Source organism: Protobothrops mucrosquamatus, unplaced genomic scaffold, assembly GCF_001527695.2.
Source record: "Protobothrops mucrosquamatus isolate PMUCROS unplaced genomic scaffold, P.Mucros_1.0 scaffold334, whole genome shotgun sequence".
NCBI classification, from domain to species: domain Eukaryota; kingdom Metazoa; phylum Chordata; class Lepidosauria; order Squamata; family Viperidae; genus Protobothrops; species Protobothrops mucrosquamatus.
The window spans coordinates 363654-386846 of NW_015386672.1; the positions used below are offsets into that span (position 1 = coordinate 363654).

The 23193-nt window shown below is 45.2% G+C and overlaps 1 protein-coding gene across 1 annotated transcript; it reads right to left on the bottom strand.

The window, feature by feature from the left end:
• Positions 1 to 105: 105 nt before the first annotated feature.
• On the bottom strand, positions 106 to 22176 carry KIF7 (kinesin family member 7). The gene is made up of 18 exons (XM_029284016.1): positions 21849 to 22176; positions 21015 to 21215; positions 19997 to 20414; positions 18204 to 18735; positions 16339 to 16476; positions 15066 to 15257; positions 12796 to 12818; positions 12582 to 12691; positions 12151 to 12300; positions 10828 to 11030; positions 9263 to 9460; positions 7772 to 7897; positions 6562 to 6738; positions 5856 to 6071; positions 4931 to 5137; positions 4038 to 4236; positions 2186 to 2323; positions 106 to 473 (listed from the first exon to the last, which is right to left on the bottom strand). The coding sequence occupies exons 1-18, from the start codon at positions 22174 to 22176 to the stop codon at positions 175 to 177; spliced, it is 3855 nt and encodes a 1284-aa protein (XP_029139849.1). The 3' UTR covers positions 106 to 174.
• Between the last annotated feature and the right edge of the window lie 1017 nt (positions 22177 to 23193).

The window sequence follows — 23193 nt, forward strand, 5'->3', positions numbered from 1 at the left end:
GAGCAACTCTTCTCCATGCAGCCTTTTGTTAACTCAAGCTATTATTTCTTCAGAAGACCCTGATTTTGCATAATGGATGGGCCCACCTCCTGTCTTTTTGGCGATTTATGAGCAGTTACGTTCAGAAGGCTCTTATTAGCTTATTTTAGATGGAACACAGTCAACATCTCAGAACTAGAGTGGATTTTTTCTGACATCAATGATTTCTGGGTAAGACAATCCAGGAATGGCATTCTGGCTGGCCCGGTGCAATTCCTTCCGGGATCTGGGCGGCAAAGGAATCTCCTTGGCTTGGTTAGACCTTACGAGATAATCTGTCTCCATTTGACGAAAATCTTCCACTATCAAGTTATTGGCACTAGAAAGTGAGCAGCGCCTCCACGTGGACGGTAACGGCGTATGCACCAAGTCCTGGGGCTGGCTATTTTTGGTAAAATCTTCATATGTGCTGAGTGAATGGGGTCTATCCATACCTGTAGGAGAAAAAAATCTTTTAGTGAAAGTGATGGAACGACATGGTTGGTATAATAGCTGTTTGGGTTTGGGTTTCACAAAGCCAACTGCTTTGCATACAGCAAAGCCGTTTTTAACATACTTGAATGATGTTCCTAGCAGGTATATAATATAAATTACGCAGCCAGCAGATAATGGTCAAAGAAGCCAGGCAATGGTAGCAAGGGACAACAGGATCCATGAACTCAGACGTGTCCCAAAGGTGGTTTTTCAGGAGGCAACTGGACTTTCTTGTTTTTCTTTGAAGACGTTTTGCTTCTCACCCAAGAAGCTTCTTCAGCTCTGACTGGAGGGCGGGGAATGGAAGGATTTATATTCCTTGCAGACAGCTGGTCATTTGCATTCTTTCTGAGAGCCGTTGAAGCCATTTGGAGGTTTACCTGTGTCCTCAGGGTCACTTGAGTAGTGCCAATGGGTGTGGAGCCTTCTCGGCTGCAGGATGTTCCCCACCATCCAGTCAGAGAAGCTGCTTGGATGAGAAGCGAAACGTCTTCAAAGAAAAACAAGAAAGTCCAGTTGCCTTCTGAAAAAGCACCTTTGGGACAACCATGACCTGGATGACTGAGGATCTCCATAGTACTCAGACATGATATCCCATAGTGCCGTGAGCTCTCTACGCCAGAGGTCCCCAACCTTTTGGGCATCAGGGACCGGTTCCATGGAAAGGTTTTTCCATGGACCGGAGGGGGTATGTGATTTTGTGTGCTGCCTGCATCCCGTGGATGAGGCATTGCTTGTTTGTGCGGACCGGTATTGGTCCATGGACTGGAGGTTGGGGACCCCTGCTCTACACAGTGCAACCTGCATTTTTTTTAGCTTCTGGTGCTTCTGGGACAGTATTGCCAAACACGGTGCCTTGGCTCCTTTGCCAAAACATCTGTTTGTTGAGATCCTGAGTCCAGATGCATCCAGTTCCCATTTGGGAACATGACCAGATGAACTAGTTCTACTTTATTGTAAGTCTGCGTTAACCGAACCTTGTAAGTCCGAAAGCACAACACTTCCCATCCCCATTTTTAACTACTTTGATTTTCTTCCTTAGTTTCTTTCTCTGACCGTTAAAACCACTGCAGACTCCTGTATCTTGTCTGACGGTTTCCTAGGCCAGTGATGGTGAACCTTTTAGAGACCGAGTGCCCAAACTGCAACCCAAAACCCACTTATGCATCGTCGAGTGCCGGGTGGGTGTGGCCCATTGGCTGGGCGTGGCTGCGGTGGTAACGGCAGACTGGGTGGGACTAAAAAGTTCAATCAATTCCAACTTTGCAAGATCTTTTTTTTCACCGCAAGAAGTTGAAATTGATTGATTGAACCTTTTTTTTTTTTTTTGCACACGGAAGCGGCGGAGGCCTAAAGCGAAAAGGTTTTATAAAACCCAGCTGAAGGCCGAGGACTGGGGCGACGGTGCGCGTGTCCACAGAGAGGGCTCTGAGTGCCACCTGTGGCACCCGTGCCATAGGTTCGCCACCACTGTCCTAGGCAATATCTCCTCTCTTTCCCCTGGATCATTCAATTCATTCATTCATTCCATTTCATCAGTTTATCTTCCTGCCCCACTTCCTGTCCTCTCTTATCTGAACCTTTCCTCTTTTCCTCAAGACCGTTTCCTCGGTCCTCTACAACCAGCAGAAAAGCAAAGGCTGATTCACCCCACCAGAAACCTAAATCTCACCTCCGCTGTGTCCCTCTGACTGCTTTAACTTTTGGTTTAATTCCTCGTTTCGCCATTTGCAATGAGCCAATTCCTTTTCCAGCGTCTGGATCTTTTGCTCATACTGAAGCCTGCTGTTTCCCTGCCCTTCTATGTGCTCTGCAAAAGAAGGAAGTAAATAAAGTCTGTTAAAAACGCAAAGATTTGGACAAACAATGATTAATAATAATAATAATAATAATAATAATAATAATAATAATAATAATAATAATAATAATAATGTTGGAAGGGACCTTGAAGGGCATCTAGTCCAACCCCCTGCCCAGGCAGGAAACCCTACACCATTTCAGACAAACGGCTGTCCAGTCTCTTCTTAAAAACTTCCAGTGTTGGAGCATTCACCACTTCTGGAGGCAGGTTGTTCCATTGGTTAATTGTTCTAACTGTCAAGAAATTTCTCCTTAGTTCCAGGTTGCTTCTCTCCTTGGTGAGTTTCCATCCGTTGCTTCTTGTCCTGCCTTCAGGCGCCTTGGAAAATAGCTTGACTCCCTCTTCTTTGGGGCAGCCCCTGAGATATTGGAAGACTGCTATCATGTCCCCCCTCGTCCTTCTCTTTGTTAAACTAGACATTCCCAATTCCAGCAGCCATTCCTTATATGTTTTAGCCTCCAGTCCCCTAATCATCTTTGTTGCTCTTCTCTGTACTCTTTCTAGAGTCTCAGCATCTTTTTTACATCGTGGTGACCAAAACTGGATGCAGTATTCCAAGTGTGGCCTTACTAAGGCATTGTAAAGTGGTATTAATACTTCACGTGATCTTGATTCTATCCAACAGAGACAACCCTTTTCTTTAAAAAAAACCCCCACAGAATTAAAAAAATCAGAAGCTCATGGAAAACACAAGGAAACTTTCAAAGTATGTGCATCTGAATACATATTATCTTAAGGATAAACCTACACTTCTATGTGCAATATAATGTAAGACCAGCTAATAAAGAATCAGCTTATTCTTGTGTCACAGCAGAGGGTAGCCCCTTAGCTGATCTGACCGATCTTTAAAAAGCTCAGCAGGATTGGAGCTGGTACATAGGATGGGGGAGCACAAGGAAATCTAGAGCTACTGATCTGATTCAGAAGTTGGAAAAAGCACTCCGGAAAACTGATCAAGGAGAGAAGCAACCTAGAACTAAGGAAAAACTTCCTGACCGTTAGAACAATTAACCAGTGGAACCACCTGCCTCCAGAAGCGGTGAAGGCTCCAACACTGGAAATTTTTAAGAAGAGACTGGACAGCCATTTGTCTGAAATGGTATAGGGTTTCCTGCCTGAGTAGGGGGTTGGACTAGATGACCTCCAAGGTCCCTTCCAACTTTATTATTATTATTATTATTATTATTATTATTATTATTATTATTATTATTATCCCCTCCTTTATTGTTGCTTGACTTTAAGTCTTCATTGTAAGGTTCTTCAAAGATCTCTGCTGTTTTTCAGCCAAATACATCTTTACAGATTCAATGGAAGAGGCAATTTCAGTTTTCCAAATCTGGCAGGAGAGAAGAATGGGATCCATTTTTTTATGTGGCCCTAAGTTTATATGCCTTGGGAAATATGGATGATAAATCAATAACAAGGTTCATTACAGATGAGTATGAGGCGATTTTTCCCCAATGTCTTCAAGACCTCTCAAACAAGATGGAATGTTAATTTGGGCACGGCCACCACAGATGTCTCCATCTTTCTTGCAATCCCACCTGAACAACTACAACAGTTATACATTTACACAGTGTGTGTTTTTAGGAATGGCAGTGCCATCAGTGATCAGATGAGGATTTAACAGAGACCACGATTCCTCCTCAGTCCTATTTATTACCCCGACTCTGCTGGAGCAGAAGCTGAATGTCCTGTTCATGTTCCTTCTGTTGCAAGGTCAGCTGGCGGTCCATCTCCAAGCGTTGACGCTCCAGGGCCACCTCCAACCAAAACACCAGCTGGACCTGCTCCTCCAGCTGCATTTCCAGTTCAGAAAAGGCCACACTCTGCTTGTGCTGGTCCTCCCGCAAGGTCACCACCTGATCATTAAAAGGAATGTTTGGAATAGTTCAACTGGCTGTGGTTATTTAAAAAAAAAAGGTAGCAGGCAGTTCCACGAAGCCGAACTCTACAATAGTTATCCCGGAACTGAACAGGCGCATAGCAGTTTAATTAGCTAAATGTTCTTTAAAAACAAAGCGGATCAATTTCTCAACGAAGAAAAGTGACATGCAAGGGAGAAGTCTACAGCAGGAGTCCCCAACTCCCCGTCTGTGGACTGGCACCAGGTCTTTGTGTATGCCACCTGTGTCCAGCCACTGGTGGAAGCGTTCCTGGAAGGCTTTGATGTCACCGTCTTTGCTTACAGCCAGACTGGCTCAGGGAAGACCTACACCATTGGAGAAGCACGTGTCTGTACGTTGACTGGTTTTCTTGCATGAATTAAGTCCTTTAAAGCAGGGGTTCCCAACCCCCTGTCCATGGACTATTACAGGCTGCGGCATGCCAGCAACCGGGCCACACAAACAAGCAAAGCCCCGTCTGTGGGATGCAGGCAGCACACAAAACCACGCACCCTCCGGTCCATGGAAAAACCTCTCTCCACGGAACCGGTCCCTGGTGCCCAAAAGGTTGAGGACCCCTAGTCTACAGTATTTCCTCTGACATGCTGGCTTTCTATGGTGGGGGGGGGGTTCACACACATTTCTGAGCCATGCATTATTGGATGCCTACCTTATCAAAGTATTTGCAAAGAAGTGCCCGGGTCTCGGAAGAAGAGAGGTAGCTGAGTTTTGCCATAAGGTTCATCTCACATTGGGACAGAAGGCTGGCGGAGGACCTCACAACTCGCTGCCTGCAAGTAATGGACTCATTCTTATATTCTATGGCAGCATCCAGGGCTTCGATGGCTTCATCCAGCTGGAAAAGTATCCGCTCCTCCTAAAAACAGACCAAGATCCCCCCCCCACGCCGAGAAATTATTTGATCCTCATGAGTGGTAACAGTCAGTTGACTAGAATTCCAATCCTCGCTTTATCCACCGACCCATCTATCTACTGACCCTTCCTTCCTTCCTTCCTTCCTTCCTTCCTTCCTTCCTTCCTTCCTTCCTTCCTTCCTTCCTTCCTTCCTTCCTTCCTTCCTTCCTTCCTTCCTTCCTTCCTTCCTGTAATATAGTTACTGTTATGGCCATTGGTAGAATAAAGGGAGATCATGTTCTAAAGTAGAAATCTCCAAACTTGGCAACTTCAAGACTTGCGGACTTCAACTCCCAGAATTCCCTAGCCAGCATGCTGGCTGAGGAATTCCTGGAAATCCACAGCTACCACATTTGGAGGCTCCTATTCTAAAGTATCACCAAGTCCCCAAATGAGCAGAATAATATTCATGGTTCAGTGCAAGCTCCAAGATACCTCATTATCCTAATGACTACAATTTAAGGGTACTTGTTACCTCAACCCAACCTTTCTCATGGAATTGCTGTTGGGGGGGGGGATAAAACAAAGGGCAACCTCCATACAGAATTCAGTAGTGAAACATTTACTAACTTCCATGATGATTCAACCAAACATTGATTTTACATCTGTTTTTTGTTTTTTGTTTTGTCTGTAATGGGATTGTTATCTATTTTAAAAATAGAATGAGCAGACCTGCTTACCTCGGCTGATAGCAAGGTGCCCTGATGTAATTTCTCATCAATCTCCAATCTCTGCTTGAGCAACTGGTCCTTCTCCTGCCGCAAGTTATTAATTTCTTGCCGGATGTGCTGCTGGTCCTGTGCGCTGCTGTGGCAAAGCTGCCCGTTCCTCTGGGTTAGCTCTTTCTCCAGGTACTCAAGACGGCTGGAGACACGAAGAATGTCATCATTCAGAGCCTGAAGCAGACGGAGAAGGAAGAGATCTTAAGGACCATTCAGCGTCCAACAGTCAGTTTTCCAGACTCCAATAACTCCTGGTAAGCAAATATTTACTGAAGAAAAGTTAGGAAGGCAAAATTAGAGAATGTCCACCGATCCTGGGAAAAGACACAGCTGCTTTAAAAAGTAGCAGAGATGTAGTACTTGCACCCCTCAAGATTCTGAAGCATCTGTCTGAAGTCACGTCCAAAGCATTGCACAGTAGGACCAGTGGAATTGCCCAAATTTATTCATACTGTTTCAGAGCTACTGTAGCTACTCCACCCTTAACAAGAGCTTAAAGCTAAGTCACTGTAGCAGAGGAGTGAGAATCTATACACTTTGTATAAATAATTCTTCATTCGCTCAGCATCTCTTACACAGGTTGTCCATATTTCATTTAATCTACTTTCTTGACCAATGTTGACTGCTATAATATACTCAGGAAGCAAAGGGACATTTTGCCCACCTGGCTAGACCGGAGTCTCTTGTTTTCCAGGTCGTTCTTCTCCTGAAGGAGAGCTTCTTTCTTGGCAACAATAGCTTCTCTCTTGGTCAATTCATCTTCCAGCTCACCCAGGGCCCGCCGTTGCTTGAGGACTTTTTCCATCTCTACATCCAACCACTTCTTCTGTTCTTCAATTTTCTGGTAGACAAACAGGAGGAAAAGAGAGAAGGTTGTCCACTGGGATCAGATATGCTAGACCAGGAGTCTTCAAACCTGGCCCTTTTATGACCTGTGGACTTCAATTCCCAGAATTCCTCAGCCAGCCTCCATTTTGTTTCTTAGATTTAAGACAGAGGTCTTCAAATTTGGCCCTTTTATGACTTGTGGACTTCAACTCCCAGAATTCCTCAGCCAGCATGCCTGGCTGAGGAATTCTGGGAGTTGAAGTCCACAAGTCACCAAAGGGCCAAGTTTGAAGACCCCTGTGCTAGACAAGGTGCAAGTTTTTATTGTCAATTCCCCCCAAAAAGAATTCCTACTCTAAAAATCCCTCTTTGGACCAGACCTAATCCCCCAAGTATAATCTCTTCTGCCCTTGGGGTTCATGGATCACCTCTTCCAATTACTTCAGAGAGCAGAATATTTTTGTGATGCTATTTTTATTTATTTTTTACTTATTTAATCTGTATCCCACCTTTATTATTTTTACAAATAACTCAAGGTGGTGAACATATCCAAAATACCTTTCTCCTATTTTCCCCACAACAAGCACCCTGTCAGCTGGCTTGAGCTGAAAGGCGGACTGGCCCAAAGTCACCCCACTGACTTTCATGCCTAGTTGGGACTAGAACTCACCATCTCCTGGTGATTGACCCAAAGTCACCCAGCCAGCTTTCATGCCTAAGGCAGGACTAGAACTCACCATCTCCTGGTGATTGGCCCAAAGTCACCCAGCCAGCTTTCATGCCTAAGGCAGGACTAGAACTCACCATTTCCTATGATTGACCCAAAGTCACCCAGCCAGCTTTCATGTTTAAGGCAGGACTAGAACTCACCCTCTCCTGGTGACTGACCCAAAGTCACTCAGCTGGCTTTCATAGCATCCCAACGTCACTGTGCAAATGACATCGTTATACCATTTGGGTCATGATGTCCATGTTGTCCTTTGCCCCACATGTGGACCACCATTCTGCAGTGTCCTGCCCAGAAGCCCATAGGCAGCTGCTTTTACCTGCTGCTGTTCTAGGCTGATCATGGAGTCATTGCTGCCGCTCCTGTGCTTCCGCTGGTAGGCAGCTACTTCCTCAGTTTTGATCCTCAGAATCTTCTGATGCTGCTCGTGCTTCAGCTCCAACTCCTAAAGATGGAAGGGAAAAAAAATATTCCATTTAGCTACTGTTTGTGTATTTATTTAAAACAAAGGAGAACAGCCCGGATCTTCTGGACAGCATATGGCTTCTGAACCACTTTTAAGAATTCCCTGGGACAAACTCCAGCCATAATTGCTGAAAACTGACCAGCATTTGAAAGTGAGAATCCTACATGTGGAGCCTCCATAGACAGGGAAAGGAAGCCACCCAACATTGCCCTCGAGGCACGTGAAATCTGGGGAAAACATTACTATTCTGATCTTGCTCTCCGATAGAAGCCAGCCATGTCTGAATGTTAATCATGGTTCCTGAATGCCCCAAAAGTTATTGGTTCCCAGTTTAAAATATTTTACGCTGAAATGCATTTCCGCTATCTCTAAATTCATCCCTTGCCAACCTGGATGCCCTGAAATGTTTGGATCTCAGAATTCACCAGGTAGTTTACGCAACTACAATTACAAAAGGCCACATTGCTTGTTTCTGCCAATAGAAGATCCCTGGTGGCGCAGTGGTTAGAATGCAGTATTGCAGGCGAACTCTGCCCACTGTCAGCAGTTCAATTCTTACCGGCTCATGGTTGACTCAGCCTTCCACCCTACCGAGGTTGGTAAAATGAGGACCCAGATTGTTGGGGGCAATATGCAAATAATGCTTCCACATTGTAAACCATCGAGAGTGCTGTAAACTGCTACAGGGTGGTATATAAATGCTATTGCTATATACTATACCAATGCATTACAACATCCTAGATTCCTGGGAAGAACATGATGCATATGAGGGCCAACACCAGCTAAAGAACTGGCAGCTGTGACTTAACACCATTGTCTATATAATAATAATATCTCTCCTTGCCTTGGACGCCAATAAAATTAATTTGATTCAAACATGATAGATAAGCTCTGCCTATCACCAGTTTTTCTCACTTGGATGCTGGAGCCCAGTCTCAAGGTTCCGACTGATAAACCCAACTAAGCAAGCATCGTCAAGATGATCCAATCTCTTAATGCAAAACTTTATTGAGTACACCATTTCGGCAGAGATGAAAGCAAAACCAGCTCTGGTTATTTCCCGCGCAAACCGCTATAATTAAAGTCTAGAATTCTCCCTCCCCCTATTAGTGCAGGTCACATGGTCCAATTGAGTATCAAAATGTTGTTATGAGAAAGTGTCTCTGTGGGTTTGCAAACACCTGCTGAAACATCCTTGGTTCCCAGGGGCTGACTTCATGTCGTCTGGAGTCTGCATTCCATTTCTCTCTCTCCTCCCCCCCCCTACTGCATTGGCAAGTTGAGAAGCAATAATGGTGGCAACATCATACGCGCGCTTCGAGCTTGACACCCAGCTATCTCTACCTTGACCCGATGTTGCCTCTTCTGCATCTCCGTTTCCAAGCGTCGCTTCTGCTCCACTTCTTGCCGCAAGCGCTTCTGAAGCTGCCCTTGCTGCTGCCGCATCAGCTGCACGTTCCTCTCTAGCTCCAGCAGGCGTTTCTCGTTTTGAGCAGAGAAGGAGGCTAGTCTTTCAGTCACCCGCTTCTTCTCCTGCAGGATCTGTGCCAAGAGAAACGAGACAGGGAGGGTAGCAGATGCCGGGACCGGACATTCAGTTCCTAAAATGGTCGGGACGATGGAACTGTGTCCTGATAAGGGTAGTCCTCAACTTACCACCACAATTGACCCCAACATTTATGTTGCCAAGGGAGACATTTGTCAAGTGAGTTTTTCCCCATTTTACAATCTTCCTGGCCACAGTTGTTACGTGAATGATTGTAGTTGTTAAGTTAATAACAGGGTTGTTAAGTGAGTCCGGCTTCTCCTATTGGTTGCAAAAGGGGATCACGTGACCCCGTGACACTGCAACCGTCATAAATACGAGTCAGTTGCCAAGCATTTGAATTTTGTTCACGTGACCATGGGGATGCTGCAGTGGCCGTGTGAAAAACGGTCATAAGTCACTTCTTGCAGTGCTGATGTAACTTTGAACGGTCCCTAAATGAACTGTTGTTAAGTCAAGGACTATCTGTACTTGGCTGCTCTTCCTTCTAAAGTCTGAGCTGCTTCTCCAGATGTTCCCAGCATCAAGCAAAAGCTACGGTGCTGGGTTTACATGGGATGCTTAAATTTAAAAATTCAAATGATTCAATCTGGGCCAAAAGACAAGCCCGTTTCACTCTGGGCTCACGTTAAACTCTTTACAAGTCACAATGTCTGGGTATCAGTAACCAGCTAAACTAGAGTTTGTCATGATTCCGAAAGATGAAACTCTTCGAAGAACTTTGAGGCATTGTTTACCTTAAAGAATCTTTAATCGAGCAGCATAGCTTCGGCATGTACATAGGCAAAGCCAAAATCTGACTTCCCCTCCCTTCAGCACATAGACCAAAGCACAATTCCCTCCTACAACTAACAGTCATGAATCACATTCTCCAATTAGTTTGAAATGCTGGCTTTCCGCCCAGTTCGTTATCCCGCCATGCTTTATCAGCTCTTGTTACGATATTGTATGTCTAACTAACTCCCATCACATTCCTCCCCTCCCCCAGTATCCTTTAACTCTAAGAGTAAAGTATAAGAAAGAAAAAAGCTGCATCTCCATCTGTTGTCAAAGCAAGAACATCCAATGTTAGCAGCGTTGACATAGTTATTTAAACTTTTTTTTTTTTTGCATTTATAAACGGTTGGCTTCACACACATTATGCTACGCCATGAAACCAGTTTACAGTGGTGGTAGGGATTTGCTAAACTGTCTAAGCCAGGGGTCTGCAACCTTGACAACTTTAAGACTTGGGGACTTCAGCTCCCAGAATTCCTCAACCAGCTGAAGTCCACCAAGCCTTAAAGTTGTCAAGGTTGCAGACCCCTGATCTAAACCATTTTGGCTCCAGGCTTCATTTGAACCCTCTTCTTTTCCAGGCTACCTTCGCCTTGCTCTGAGCAGCTTCTACTTTGCTGCGATATTCCTGGAGTTTCCACTTTTCGGCAGGATCACGCGGTTCTTTGCTTTGCAGCTCTTGCAACTGCCTCTGGCCATCGTTCAGCTCCACCCGCACCTCCTCGGCTTCCTCCTCCAGATGTTGGATCTTCTGCTGGTACTGCTTGTTCATGGCCTGAGCATGCTTGCCTGAAACAGACGGACTTCTGTGACATGGAAGAAGGATCAGCCCAGGAAGTGACCTTCTGAACAGAAAAACGAGACATCAAATGAACTAGAAAGAAGAGGAAGAATTGTGCAGAAGGATACAGCAGTCAAAGAGGAACAGAAGCAAAGTCTGATGTTCCAAGAGAAAGCTCTGCTAGTCCTTTCCACAAGTAGAGAAGAAGAGAAACAGATAACCTGGGGAGGTAGGATTGTAGTAGAGGGCATAAGGAGTGGCCCTGAAGGACAAGAGGTAGAGGATCAAGCATGAACTGAGTTCATTTAAAAAAAAAAACTAATTTAAGTAAACGTCTCGGGCAGGTCCCTCTGTAATTCACAGAATGGTGAAGCAAGGAAGAGGAGAAGGGCATTCAGACTTGCAAGAAAGATTATGCTGCTATCGCTTTTCCAAAAACTACTTTTTAGACCAATCTAGTATTGCAAGGGTCCCCAACCTCCAGTCCGTGGACCGGTCAGCAACCGGTCCGCACAAACAAGCAAAGATCCATCCACGAGATGCAGGCAGCACACAAAAAACGTATAAGAGTAGGTTAAAAAAAAATCTGGGAAAGCTGGCTTGCAGCACCATCCATCTTTCCACTAGTTATCAGCATTCTTTGCAAAAGAAATATAACTCTAATGAGTAGCCGCAACCAATGCTTTCTTGAGACGCATGCATATATCAAGAAAAAAAAAGGTAACCCTAATAAAGTACATACTAGGGACCAAAGGGGACAAGAGGTGGAAGTGGAGTAACGGGAAGCAATAAAATTTGTGATTTGCTATGCCCACCTTCTCAGTCATTTGTTGAACAGAGAAATCCCCGCAGTTATTTTACAACGGCTCTCCAAATTCTAAATGTGCCCACGGGTCTAAAGCACCTCTTGAGAGATGTATCTGCACATCTTCTAAATCCTCTTCCCAGTCAGTCCAGCTCTATCCTCAATACCAGGGGTCTTCAAACTTGGCCCTTTTATGACTTGTGGACTTCAACTCCCAGAATTCCTCAGACAGGCACGCTTGGCTGAGGAATTTTGGGAGTTGAAGTCCACAAGTCATAAAAGGGCCAAGTTTGAAGAGCCCTGCTCATCACACAGCTCTGTACCTGTCTTAATGAGCTCTACTATCAGGTCCTCTTTCATACGGATGTTGATGGCCAATTCACGGATCTTCTGGTGGGCCTGAAGCAGCTGCCATTCTGAATCCTTGCCTGGAAAGCTCCCTGCTGGACTGCCCAGCTCCTGTTGCCTACCATCTGGAACAGAAAAATACGAGTGAGAGGTGTATGGGACAAATTTTCTCACAATAAGGGATGGAAGCAATGGCACAAAGACAATGGAGCCTTCATTTCAACTCAGGACCGCTGATTCTCATACTGCAGTGTTTCTCAGCCTTGACAACTTTTAAGGTGAGCAGACTTCAACTCCCAGAATTCTGGGAGTTGAGGTCCATTCATTTTGAAGCTGCCAAGGTTGGGAAGCACCATGACAGAGTGTTAAGGAAAGACTGATCAAAAGCATGAAACGTATGTGGTACCTTTAGACAGTTCCAAAGATTTATCCTGAGCTGCCTCTGGGGATTTTGAGTTGTATTTTTTATTCTTTTTGGTTGAAAGCTCCTCTTTGCTCCAGCTGTGGGTTCTGTTCCTATAAGAAGACCAAGTTGTTGGGTTTAATAAAAACACAGGATACCAATAAAGCAGACGAAAGAAAGAACAAAATTGAAAACCATTTGAGAACTGTCATCTTACACTTGGATACTTCCCTGAGATAACTGGAGGTATTGTACAACAAATATGAGAGATAAAAGTCTGTAGCAAGTCTCTGTGACAGGGTTATATGTGGTGCTAAGCCAAGTCATACTTAATCATAGTTTACTACATAACCCATTACTGATTAGGGCTATATGCTATGCAAGCCACAATAGTCAGTTCACACAAAAGTAAACCTAAAACAAAGCAGATTATGGCTTAGTGAGATATGTGAACTGAGCCAGAAAGATAAGATTCATTGGATCTCTGTCAATTCATGTTAACCTTCTAACTCAGACATGTCAAACTCACAATGTCACATGACGTTGCGCAACATATCAGGAGAGTTTTGCCATTGCCGGCAATGGGATGGGCACGGCTTCCTGATGACACATCCAGCCCGCAGGCCGGCAGTTTGACACCCCTGTTCTAACTCTTAAATAAGTTGAGTTAGCCTACCATAAGTAACTACTCATACTCTCTTCAATGCAGCAATGTCCTTTTGAATCAAGGCCAGATGTTGAGTTTCTTATCTGTACTGTTCTGTGCAGAATAGAACAGTCTGTTCTGTCAGTTAAGGTTCTTCTTTCAGCTTAGTGCCATTTGCTCAAAATATTATCTCACTTTTCTGGCTGGAAGCTATGAACCATAGAAGCGAACTTTTCAGCTTCAAAGCAATCGTTGTCTTGCAGATTTCACCGTGAAGATAATTGTGGACAGGCAAAAAATTCAAGTCTCTTAATCCAAGAGACTCAAGCACCCTCCTTTGTAGATGCAATTTACGGCTTTGATTTGCCTGTCAATAAGAAGGCAACTTGATTGAAAGTCCAATCAGATCAGATTGGCTGATCAGGCTGACGGGGGGGCTGAAAAAGATGCTTGCTTCTTTTTTTAGAAAACCAATTCAGAAAAATCAAATCGGTATCTAGAATCAAATAGAGTATTTCAATGGAATCAACGTTTCAGACTTGAAGCAACCCTTTTGAATTCAATGCAGATGCTTCATATTTAAAAAAAAAACCATATTTGAAACATTGTGGATACCACCAGACCCAAAACCATCTACAAGAAGATGTAAGATGTCCCTCATGACTCACCTGTATTGTTGAAGGGGCCAGACTGGCCAGCATCTATTCTCATCCTCCAAAGATGAATCCAAAACTTTGTCCAGCATTTTCATTTGTAACACATCCTTTGTCCCAAAGCTGTACGCACCATCTCCAGCGTGACTGTGACTTTGTCCCAATGAGTCTTCTCCATTGTGAGCTGTGACACTATGGAGCTATTTAAAGGAATATGTGCAATGAAGAAAAGGCTTCAGGATGGCTCTAAGAATTTGCTTACAGCTCTAAGCTATTTGCCCCAAGAAGGTTTGAGGTGACTTATAGCTACTTAGATTGAATTTTAATGATTTATCTTCTTCCAGGGAAATAAAAAAAAATAACTTATTGCAACACAAACATGAGCCACTTGCTAGCCAATCACATTTTTGACCAGCAAGTTGCACAAGACTAGGTCACGTCATCACGTTATGTGTGATGGGAACCCCCAAAATTGGGTGAATTGAGAAAGCCATGCTAAGTTAAGTATATAATAGGAATACGGTTAATGTGCCTCCCAGACACCTCATTATGTTCTTGCTTTTATTTTTCATTAATTCATGCAATGCCCAATAAGCTGATGCTCAAATTGTTTGCCATATTGTTAGGTAAAATATATTAGGCATATTTTCCAGTGGAGAAAGATAGGTACCCAGGCCTGGGGCTCAGAATGTGTTAAGGACCCAGTGACTTAGCTATACTATTAGTCAATTAATCACCATGGCTGCTGTTTATATTTATTTATTTTGTGGATGTTCTTTATTGTCTGCATGTTTTTACAATTGCTTTTGTTTTATGATTTTAGAACTGTAAGCTGCCCACAGTCAGTCGGTTGAGTTGGATGGCTACAGAAATCGAATGAATAAATAAAGACTTTGAAGAAAGAGCTATCATCCTTTCCTCTCTCCCAAGATTATGATGGGATCTTGCATAGTAGCTTCTAAATTCCCGAAATAACCCAAGATTTTGGTGTCCTTACGAGAGATTTCACAAGTGCATGCAAAAATGTTAATTCAGATGCCTATCACAGTCGCTTCTAAATGTGAGTTTATTTAACTGGATGAGGGCTGAGGGTAGGAAGGGAGACCTAGCCTGCAAGTTGTCTCCAATCCAGACTTAAGAAAAAAAAGTAACTCCCAAGTATAAGGTGATTAAAAACAACTCACAAACCTTACTGGGATTATTACAGGCAAGCTTGAGCCAGTGGTGGGACTGGTGTGCATCCACAGGAGCTGTGTGTGGCCTTTGGTCAAGCTTCACCAGGGGGACAATCCCTAGCAGTTCAGGCATGCCCAAATGGGGCATCTTTAGGTACTTCTGAAGTTCGGAGATGGTATCTTCCTGTTCTCGCAATTTGGCGCCCTGAAAAAAAACAACGCAAGACCAAATGTGACTGCTTGAAAGCGTAGCTGGTAACTTCAGGGCCACGGGCACCCCGCTTCTTTATTGTTCCTATTCTGGTGTCCCCTCCTTCAGCAAAATGAGTAAACTACCCGTTTTCAACAACATGACTTATTGTCTTGTTTTTAAAGGGCGGTCAACCTCTTCTCCAAAGCACCTGAAGACAGGAGAAGAAGCAACGGATGGAAACTAATCAAGGAGAGAAGCAACCTGGAACTAAGGAGAAACTTCCTGACAGTAAGGACAATCAACCAGTGGAACGGCTTGCCTTCAGATGTTGTGGGTGCTCCAACACTGGAGGCTTTTAAGAAGGACTGGACATCCACTTGTCTGGAATAGTATGGGGTCTTCTGCTTGAGCAGGGGCTGGACTAGAAGTCCCTTCCAACTCTGATTTATTTTTTATTCTACTAAAGCACTAACATAACTTTGTGTATACTCCATGCATCTATCAAAAACTGTACGAAGGGGGGAAAATTGATCAAATCCCAATTGACTTCACCTTCTTTGGCGACATCACAGCACCATCTTCAGCTAGCTTCCAAGGCTATAGAAATACTGTATTTTTCCATGCCCCCCCCCACCCCAATTTGTAGCAGATATATCCATCTAGCAGCTTCCGAATGTGCTGGGATAAGAACTCTTCAAATTTCCCCCAAGTTTCTAAAGAAGGACTTCCCAGATTTGCAGTCCCAGCACTTTAAGGAAGGAAACTGCTTCAGAAGAACTACGTATATGAGAGATACGGGCTTGCACCAAATGCCTGGTTGCAGATCTTCTACCTGTTCCCACTGGCCTTTTGAGTGGACATTCAGAGAAACTTTGGAGTTAGAAGGTAGCAAGGCAAGTACGAGAGAATGGAGCGATTGACCCAAATTCCAAAGATGGATGATCTCCTCCCCTCAAATGCAGCTGAAAGGAGATAAGCTCTCAAGGAGCCCAAAAGTGGAGAAAAAGAATACAGCTGCAAAGATGAACGACTCCTTGATCAGCAAGATGGCCGGCCAAAGGAAGAGAAGCTTGCCAACCTATCAAGGAGATACCTGGGCTTTGTACTGCTCCATAGCATCCTCAAGGGCAGCCAAGAAATCCTGGTTCTCCTTCTCTAAGCGCTCTACTTGCTCCTCCAGCCTCACCACCTCCTCCCTTCTCACCATCTCGGGTCCTCGTTGATGCTCCTCCTGGCAAAAGAAGAAGAGAACAAGGAGAGAAAAGTGGGATCTTCTGCATGGGCTCTTCAGAAAGTTCTTGGATCATCTCCCCATCCGGACCAGAGAATGAGCAGAGCACCCTCATAACCACTTTCAGTATCTCCCCACGAGATGCTGTTGGCAAAAACAGCTCCATGTCTTGCACCCCCCAAATAATTTTGATTTCCCTGGATCAGAACCAGTTGGCTGCTACGAGGAACTGCAGGCCATACGTAAATTCCCTTTGTTATCACATCAAGATTGGTCACAAAATTTAACAGTGGCTACTTTAGGCAGCTTCCCAAGTCGTTTAACGATGGAGAAGGAGAAGGGAGGCTATTTAATTACATCCCCACCTTTAACGGTCCCCAAGAGCGAAAAAATAAAAATCCAAAATAATCAATCATGTCCCTTCCAAACACTTCACAGCATAATAGTCTCTGACAGCTCTTTAAAAAAAACAGCCACAATTGGTTGGTTGCTGGCTGCTTAACCTTAAAACACTCTGGTTTATTTTTTTTTTTTAAAAAAGCAGCCAGTGCATTTACTTGACTAACATTTAGTAAAAAAACAAAAACAATTTTCAAAGCATGCCATTTCGTTTTACATAGTCTATCATTATCTCCAGTTATCAACAAAACTGTTGCAGGTTCTTTGGGCGCGTATTTAACTGTTGCACAATTTTGAGGGTTGGGGTTGTTTTTTTTTTGCTTTGTTTTTTTTTTTACTTATTTCACGATTCACACTTGTTTTAACCTGTTTCATGTTTCATTTATTTAGCTATTAAATTTCTATACCGCCCATCTCATCTAAGTGACTCTGGGTGGTTTACAACAACCATAACGTTGCTTCAGGTTTCCTAGAGACTTTTTTCATTTGTGAATAAAATCTTCTCCCTTTCTTTTCTGCACCATCGACCCAAACCCAGGGCATCCAAGTGCTCTTTTCCTATCCCTGTACCTGTCAGGTGCAAGCAAGCAGAACCAGATGTGGAGAGGCCCAAGTAGATACTGTGGGAAGAATCCAGAGAAAGAAATATTTGGGGGAATATTAAAAAGGCGGAATATATTTCCCCAAAGGAATAATGGAGAAGATCTTTAAAAAGGCAGACAACTCAGCAGAAACCAGCTTTTAGAAATGCAGATGTAATAATCCATTCAGGAAGGTTGGAGCCTTCCAGCTAGAAATTGAAGAGATGAGGAAGACAAAGACCGTTAAAATCTACATACCCCACCCAAATTCTAAGGACAGGAAACATAATAGGATTAACCCACCACCATCATCAGAATACCAGAAAGGCACACTCAGGCTCAGGTCAAAGTACATGACACAGGAAATACAAAGCCTCAAACAGGAACAGGAAACAACCTGAAGAGCCCCAGAAGGTATCAAAACCCACCACTCCCTGTGGTCACTCTTTTTTCCAGAGCCATCTTTCTGTCTGGCCCTCCTCTTCAATAAACTACAACCTTCTTTCTAAAGCAGTCTCCATGTTGTTTATTTCCGGCTTGCACTGGACCCTGATGAAGATTTTTCCTTCAACAATACTTTATTGTTGATCACCTATATGACAAGAATCTTGCCGGGGAAGTCTGCCTTCCCCTGGGAAACAGTAGATATAGACCTAATGTTTGGACCTCAGATGTTGCCACTCCTGAACCAACTCCCCTTCCCTAAATGGGCTCCCTCCCCTTCAGTTGGTGGTTCCACCACAGTACCTGAGTCTTGACCAGTTTGGAACTGGAAGTTTTGGAGTGCAGCTCCTCAGCCGAAGTGCTTCCGATCCCGCTGTCTACGCCAGAGATCAAGCTCAGCTCACCGGCCCCGTTTTCCACTGCACACAGCCAGCCCTTCACTTGGAGCCCCTGTTCCTCTGTCAAATAGCCTTGCAGCTCCATCAAGAGCTGATAGGCGGCATCTGTGCAAGTCCGGTAGTGGTTGCATTCAGCTCGTAAGCGAGCCACGTTTTCCTCCACGTGACCCTTGATGGGCACCTCCGATCGACGGATGATGCGAGTCTCCGAGCGGTGTCTCTGTTCCAGGGCCCTCTGAAACTTCTTGAGACGCAGCTGTAGGGCTTCTACGGGCTCCACCTCCTTGCTGCAATTCACCACGGCCCAATTTTTGATATTCTGAGCCCACCGGGCATAATTCAGAGTTGTCAGACTCTCATCAAAGTCGGAGGAGGAAGGGCTAACGCAGGCGATCATCACCGTTTTGGCGTTCCCGCCCAAAGAGCCTTTCAAGATCCTAAAAGCAGAGTAGGACTTCATCTTAGTAAGATTGAAGTAGAATGGGAGAAGGAACAATGTTGTCCGGTTTTTGTTTTGGGTCATAAATATCTCTTGGGAAGGAAAAACGTCTCAGGGGCTGTAAATGAAAATAACTGTGGCACTGAGATTCATTTATTTATGCAGTTCTTAGCTTCAAATCAATTTTATTTCAGGAAGGGGAAAAAAAACACCCATTAGCATTGTAGAACCCTGCCCTGAATTTAATTTATTATTTGTTTAATTATTTTTGCTAACTACGCCATAATTGTCTGGGTTCTCGTGATGTGCTAAGCCACACAGCCTAGCTTCCAAACATCAGCTTGTGTGTTCTGCAGAGCCAGCCAGCCAAGCCTAGAAATCAGGGTTTTGCTTGAACCCAGGCTGTTATGATTTATCCAACGTCACTCTTATGTCCACAATGACTTAGCACACGCTGAAAACCCCGACAGGCTATTTCCCAACGACTGAGCTGTATCCTCTATTTCAGCTTAAAAAAGAAGTGAGGGGAGATAACAAAGGACCATTCCAAAAGCGGAATTGTTTTTTTTTTATTTAGAAAAGCTTAACATTGGATATTAAAATGAGGATATTACATCTCTTGGGGATGTCTGCCTCTTGAGATAAGGAACAATCCCAACCTCTTAGCCTTCAAGAGAGTCTTGAAAACTGCTACTACGTCTTCGGAAGGCCATTTGGATACAGATCATACAAGAGGGTTAATTAAAAAGATGAGATGGATTGGTGTTTTTACTGGCTTGTTCAATCAGCAACATTTCCTTGAGTTCCATAACATCCATTGAGAGGGTCGCAATGGCCAGTTGATCAACGACTACAAGTATTCCTCGAATTTATGTCTGTTTTTTCACACTCACAACCATTGTGGCATCCCCCTGGTCATATGATCAAAATTGAGACGCTTGGCAACTCTACTCATATTTATGACGGTCGCAGAATCCCGTGCTCACGTGATCCCCTTCTGCGACCTTCTGACAAGCTAAGTCAATGGGGAAGCCAGATTCACTTAACAACCGGGCTACTAACTTAACAACCGCAGTGATTCATTAAACTGTGGCAGGAAGGTCATAAAATGGGGGCAAAACTCACTTAAATAGAAATTTAGGACTCAGTTGTGGCCGTACGTTGAGGACTACCGATATGGGAACACAACCATTGCTTCAGCAAAGCAGATAAGATTACATCCTAAGCCGAGCTGCCGAAGGAGTCAGAAAAGAGACTACCTGGTGATTTTGGAATCCCGATATGGGATGTGGCTGCTTTTCCGGCGTGGGTCTCCCAGGGCACTGATGACGTTTCCCAAGGCCAAGAGGCTGGCGTTGATCTGGATACTCTCCTTCAGCCTCTCCCCGGTACACCCCAACTTCATCACCCGCTCAGAACCGGCCAAATCCACAAAGTGAAACTTGGAAGTGAGGATCTGCCCAGAGGTTGGAGCCAAAGTCTTCTCTGGGCAGGCGAAGCGAGCGAGGCAGTTGCTGCTCTGCCTTTGTGCCATGGTCACAGTGAAGATGGTATGGGAGCGACTTGACTTCCTGTTGAGGCGGGTGCCTCCCGTGTGCTTGGCTGCATTGCCCATTTCCAGCAGGCTCAGAACCTCATCCAGACCTTCCACTTCAGTTTCCTTCACCCCGTGCAGCACTGCAACAAGAGAAGAAAGGAATTGTTAGGAGGAAGAAGAAGAAGAAGAAGAAGAAGAAGAAGAAGAAGAAGAAGAAGAAGAAGAAGAAGAAGAAGAAGAAGAAGAAGAAGAAGAAGAAGAAGAAGAAGAAGAAGAAGAAGAAGAAGAAGAAATAATAATAATAATAATAATAATAATAATAATAATAATAATAATAATAATAATAATAATAATAATAATAATAATAATAATATTTCCTGGAATTTTATATACTATTTTGGCAGCTATGATTTTTTAAAAAAGGGACAATAATGAAAGGAGTGGATAATATAGTACTAATAGTAACAGGTGCCTTAGATGCCATCCCCAAACAACCGCAGAACCACTTAAACATCATTGGCATTGACAGAATCACCTTCAATCAATTGCAAAAGGCAGCTTTACTTAGAACAGCTTACATCCTGTGACAATACCTTTAACACCAGCAAATAGCAACAGGGGTGTCAAACTGCTGGCCCGGGACGTGTCACCAGGAAACCGTGCCCACCCCATTGCCGGCAATGGAGAAAAAGCTCCGATACATCGCGCGACGCCACGAGTTTGACATGTCTGGCTTATACCTATATTGCCTCTGTCATCCTCCCATATCTGTATGTCCTTGCTGGCTGTGTCCACTTGCAACAAGTCTCGGAACTCCTCCTTGTACACTTCCAGATAAGAGACGCGGACCGTGTAGTTGAGCAGATCGTTCTCATCCATCAGCTTGAAGGCCTCAGCCATGGCTCGAGGGATTATGCCCTGCTCATCCTCACGGATGGAAGCTGGATAGGAGAAATGGGATTTGTTAGTGGCCCTGACTGCAGGGAGGATGCATCCGCTCCCCAAGGGAAATACTCTGATGCAACGGAATGGTCGTCTCCTTGGAGACACCACTGTCATATATGCTCCCTTTCCCACTAAAGGTAGACCTCCTAGCAAGGGCGCGTAGGCTTGGCAGCGCTTTGAAGAAAGGCATTGCACAGCTTGGATATATAAGCAGTGCATAAATTAATAATAAAACAAGAGTGTTTTAAGGGTTCTTTTAAAAAAACTAGACGACCAAGGAGGGAAGGAAGGAAGGAAGGAAGGAAGGAAGAAGAGGGAGGGAGAGGAAAGGAGGGAGGAAGGAAGAATAGAGAGGGAGGGAGAGGAAGGAAGGAAGGAAGGAGAGAGAGGGAGGGAGGGAGGGAGGGAGAGGAAGGAAGGGCACCAGGGACCGGTTCCGTGGAGAGAAGTTTTTCCGCAGACCAAAGGCTGCGTGGTTTTGTGGGCTGCCTGCATCCCGCGGATGGGCCTTTGCTTGTTTGTGCGGACCGGTTGCTGGCATGCTGTGGCCCGGTACTGGTCCACGGACCGGGGGTTGGTGACCCCTGCTTTAAAGGACCTAATTTATGCAAGAAAACCAGTCAACTTACAGACACGTGCTTCTCCAATGGTGTAGGTCTTCCCCGACCCGGTCTGGCCGTAAGCAAAGACGGTGACATTAAAGCCTTCCAGGAACGCTTCCACCAGGGGCTGGACACAGGTGGCATACACAGAGACCTGGTCTGATGTTTCGGTGAAGATGGTCTCAAACTGGAAACGTTGGCTGTGGCCCAAAGTCACCTCCTTCTTCTCAGGGTCTCCCTGGAGGCAGGTCTGGTGCCCGTGTAACTTTTCCTTGGGCAACAGTGGCCGAATGCGCACGGCTACCCTGACCGGGGTCTCTTCCATCAATGGTTGGACCTTGGCTTTCAGACCCATGGCTGGCAAGGGCAGGAAGTCAGGAGAGACACGAGTCCAAAGGCGGCACCATCTTTCCGCTACAAGAAGGAAGAAGAGGTCTGGAAGAGGGAACTGTCTAGGCAGCTTCTTGGCTCCTCTTGTCTAGTCCCACAATATTCCCAAGATCTGGGAGGGAGAGGAGCCCAAAAGAGAGGACGGGACCTACAGCATCGCCTGCCCCAAGGATGGGAACTGTAGCCAAGGCTGCTTCCAGGGCAGAAGCTGGTCTGTTGGACCCACCTCTGCGTTCCTTCCACTCCCTCACCAGGGACAATCATCGAGCCCTCTCCACACGCTCAGAGGCACCCTGTGTCCAAAAAGGGGGAGCTGCCTCTCTCTGTCCCGACTCATGCCGTCTCCTTTCCTTGCGCATCACACCCTCCCCATCCACCCCAAAGTCCTGGGATAGCCGGCGCGGAGCGATGGCGTCAAGGGGCGGCTCCGGTTCCTTCTCCCCCCCGTCCGAGGGAGGGCTGGGGGGGGGGTGGCGAAGGGGGGAAGAAGAAGGAGGAGGAGGAGGAAGAGGGAGAATCTCGGCCGGCCGGTCCAGAACGCGCCGCTATTCCTGGGAAGAAGATGAAGGAGCTGGTCTCTCCCGAGCCAGACTGCAGGGCGCATCTGGAACGCAGTAGGGACCGTTTGGCTTTCCAGATGTTGGCGAACTCCAATTCCCAGCAGCTCCAGTGGAAAAGCATGCCGGGAATTGTCCTGCATCAACATCTGGGGGAGGAGGCAATGGGGGGAGGGAGGGAGGGAGGAAGCCTCCTTCTTGGAATCCCAAAGATGCTGTTTCACGAGGCAACTGGACTTTCTTCTTTTTTTCTTTTCTTCTTCTTGGAAGGGAACTCAAATCCTCTTTGAGGGCGAACGGGGGGCGGTGGGGGTTAGTGGACGCAGTTTGGGCCTTGCAACTCCGGGAGAAAAAAATCTCTCCGGCGATCTGCCCAGAAGCGCTTCGGGAAAAAAAAAAAATTCGGAAAACCCTTGCCAAGAAAA

Coding starts and splice junctions, on each gene's coding strand:
- KIF7 (XM_029284016.1), bottom strand. CDS start 22,176: ATGGGTCTGAAAGCCAAGGTCCAACCATTGATGGAAGAGACCCCGGTC. Junction 12,692..12,795: donor TCTCAGGGAAGTATCCAAGT/GTAAGATGACAG, acceptor GTCTTCTTATAG/GAACAGAACCCACAGCTGGA. Junction 9,461..10,827: donor CTGCTCAGAGCAAGGCGAAG/GTAGCCTGGAAA, acceptor CTCTTGGCACAG/ATCCTGCAGGAGAAGAAGCG.